The 2796-nt window shown below is 46.1% G+C and overlaps 1 protein-coding gene; it reads left to right on the top strand.

Moving 5' to 3' along the window:
* The first annotated feature begins 645 nt into the window (after nt 1-645).
* Nucleotides 646-2091, top strand: GSTUM_00005099001 (60S ribosomal protein L20). XM_002837068.2 has 4 exons: nt 646-744; nt 1266-1450; nt 1530-1706; nt 1781-2091. The coding sequence occupies exons 2-4, from the start codon at nt 1340-1342 to the stop codon at nt 1937-1939; spliced, it is 447 nt and encodes a 148-aa protein (XP_002837114.1). The 5' UTR covers nt 646-744; nt 1266-1339; the 3' UTR covers nt 1940-2091.
* Nucleotides 2092-2796: the final 705 nt, after the last annotated feature.

Here is a 2796-nt window from a genome sequence, read left to right as displayed (position 1 = left end):
TTATACTTTTGCAATTTTTATTACCCCTGGAGTATTGTCGAATTGTATTTACTTGTAATATACCGGGAACCTATGTCCGGATAATTCCAAACTCCAGCGAGCGCTGTCAGTCCTTCATAAGGGTAACGAACGTTGCCATTATGATAGAAACGCGCGAATGGGAGTACCGGCAATCGACTCGAGAGCAGATAAATAGAAATTTAATGATACTGTACGAGCGAGTAGTACCAGTGGCTCGAACCGCAAATAGTCGCTCCATCCATTAGTCGGCTGCTTTCTGGGCCCAAGAGATCTTGTTTAGTTTAGGATGGCAACGTGATCTGGAAAGTATCCTTCCTTAATCGGCAATAAATCACTCGAGTTTCAAACCGAGACCCCGCAGTACAAGTACTCGTACAGTGCAAGCGCATATCATACCACCGATCTCTTGGACGCAGCGATTATGGGATAAGCCCCGATGAAGAGTCCTATCATACAAGATATTATTTGTGTGTGGGACTATGATACAGCGATTTAGTCAGGGAAAATTCGCACAAATCTTTGAGATCGCCCACCAGCACGTTCCAGGGTTAGCCCTAGCCTCAGCAGTCCCGCACCAACAGCATCGCAACCCTCCCCGTCGTTGCTGGGCGTGCGATTTGGACCCGACCCAAACACCAAAAGAAAAGTGACGACCAGCAACAACCATCCCCGACGACCAGACGATACACCAGCCGACCTTCAACCGACGATAATTCAACGTGAGTAGCTAGAAAACAAACTGATCTTGTTCTTACGCCTTTTATCTTCTTTCTTTAACTTTTCCTTTTGCACATACATTCGCTAATACATAATCACGAAACAGCATGGGTACGTTTTACATACTTTCACTTTCCCTTAATATATTCTCTTTATTCCCTAGGCCATTTGGTAGGGAGCAGGAGAGGGAGGAAGGACAAAAGAGAGATTGCGGGGACGGATGAGAGGCTGATAGTGTTGGAGGTACACAAATTGGAGGGGGCGGGGCGGAGGCAGCCAGCAACAGCTAAGCAGAGAATTTGTCGATGAGCAATTGATCGAGGGGCAAGGGTTTATACATATCTACGTGTGGTGGCTTCATTGGAAAGGCTCTGCTGGCTTTCTCTCTCTTGCTTATCTACATATTGGCCTCTCAATCCTCATGACTTCCACGCATATTCAGACTAAAACCTTCTCCGAAGTTTTGGTTCTCAATTTACGTCTCCTCCATTTCGCTTTGCGCTGACTCATTTTCCTTATTCCCACAGGTCGCCTATCGGAATACCAGGTCATTGGCCGCAAACTCCCCTCAGATGCGGACCCCACTCCCAAGCTCTACCGCATGCGCCTCTTCGCTCCTAACACCGTCGTTGCTAAATCCCGCTTCTGGTATTTCCTCAAGAAGCTCAGGAAGGTGAAAAAGAGTGCTGGTGAGATTGTGTCTCTGAATGTGGTATGTGGTTTAGTCAAAATCCATCCGACAACGGAAAGGATGTAGGAACGGGTGTTGACGGTATTTTATGGGGGGATAGATCCATGAGAAGCGTCCTCAGAAAGTCAAGAACTTTGGAATCTGGATCCGTTACGACTCCCGCAGCGGAACTCACAATATGTACAAGGAGTACCGTGAGCTTTCCCGCACCGATGCCGTCCAGTCCCTCTACCAGGATATGGCTGCCAGGCACCGCGCTCGTTTCCGGTCGATCCATGTGAGTCATGAATCCCTCCTTGTGGGAAAATCTTTTGACAAAAGTCTAATGTACTCCTTTTTCCCGAAATTTAGATCCTCAAGGTTGTCGAGATTGAGAAGGCCTCAGATGTCAAGCGCCCATACCTTAGACAGCTCATCACCAAGGGTCTGAAATTCCCTCTCCCTCATCGTGTGCCCAAGTCCGTCAGCGCCAAGGTCTTCTCGGCCAAGAGGCCAAGCACTTTCCACTAGTGCGGAGTCATTGTTATAGGGGTGTATCGTGTTTTCTCTTGCTTTCTTCGGGTTCTCGGGGTGGTTGGGGTTCTGTGAACATAAAAAACATTCAACAGCTCATCGGGAATGGTTTTTCAAAACAATAAAAAGTTTGAAAAAAATAAAAAAAACTCTAGCCATCGTCCCTTCCTCTTTTCATCCCATTTTCTCCGCGTGCGACCCCGCAGAACTCAACATGGCCGGGCTTTTAAAGGGGCGAATAGGGAAGCAAAAGCCGCGGGTGAACGGAAAGGGGGAATGAAAGGAAAATGAAGAGGAACCTTTTCTCAATGGTAAACTCATGAGGGATCAGTATTCTGTCTTCATTTCTTTTATCTCCTTTTCCTTCTCTATATTCTGCGCTTTCTATTTACTACCATTTGGCCTTAATGGTAGATATCACGGGAGTAACTTCATCGTACTGGGCTGGCTTTGTATTTCTTCGTTTTTATATTTCCAGACTTTTATTTTTTATTTTCTTTCGACTTGAACGAAATCCCACTTGTCTGCTCGCTTTCTAAGGGGATCTTTAAGTTTAAGCAATGATGATGCGAAATTAGAGGACGAGAATACATGTTTTGGGAGTAAGCGTGCACGTTTGGGATGTGATTTGATATGAAATTATCGCACTCGAGTATGGTGAACTCCGAGTTGTGGAAATCCAGTGTGGAGTGCTAACCCGATCCCTTAATCTGTGTGCAGATTTCGCAGCTTTTTAGCGTTGCGCTGGTGTGAGGATCAACAGCAACCTTGCCCTGTATGGAGAAGATCAATTGAGGAAAGGGTGTGAAGATGCAACCACAGTAAAAATATCATTGCCATGTATGAGTAGCTTG

This window comes from Tuber melanosporum (assembly GCF_000151645.1).
Source record: "Tuber melanosporum whole genome shotgun sequence assembly, scaffold_17, strain Mel28".
Classification (NCBI taxonomy): Eukaryota; Fungi; Ascomycota; class Pezizomycetes; order Pezizales; family Tuberaceae; genus Tuber; species Tuber melanosporum.
Note: the sequence above shows the minus strand (reverse complement) of the source record. Positions and strands in the feature narration are given on the sequence as shown.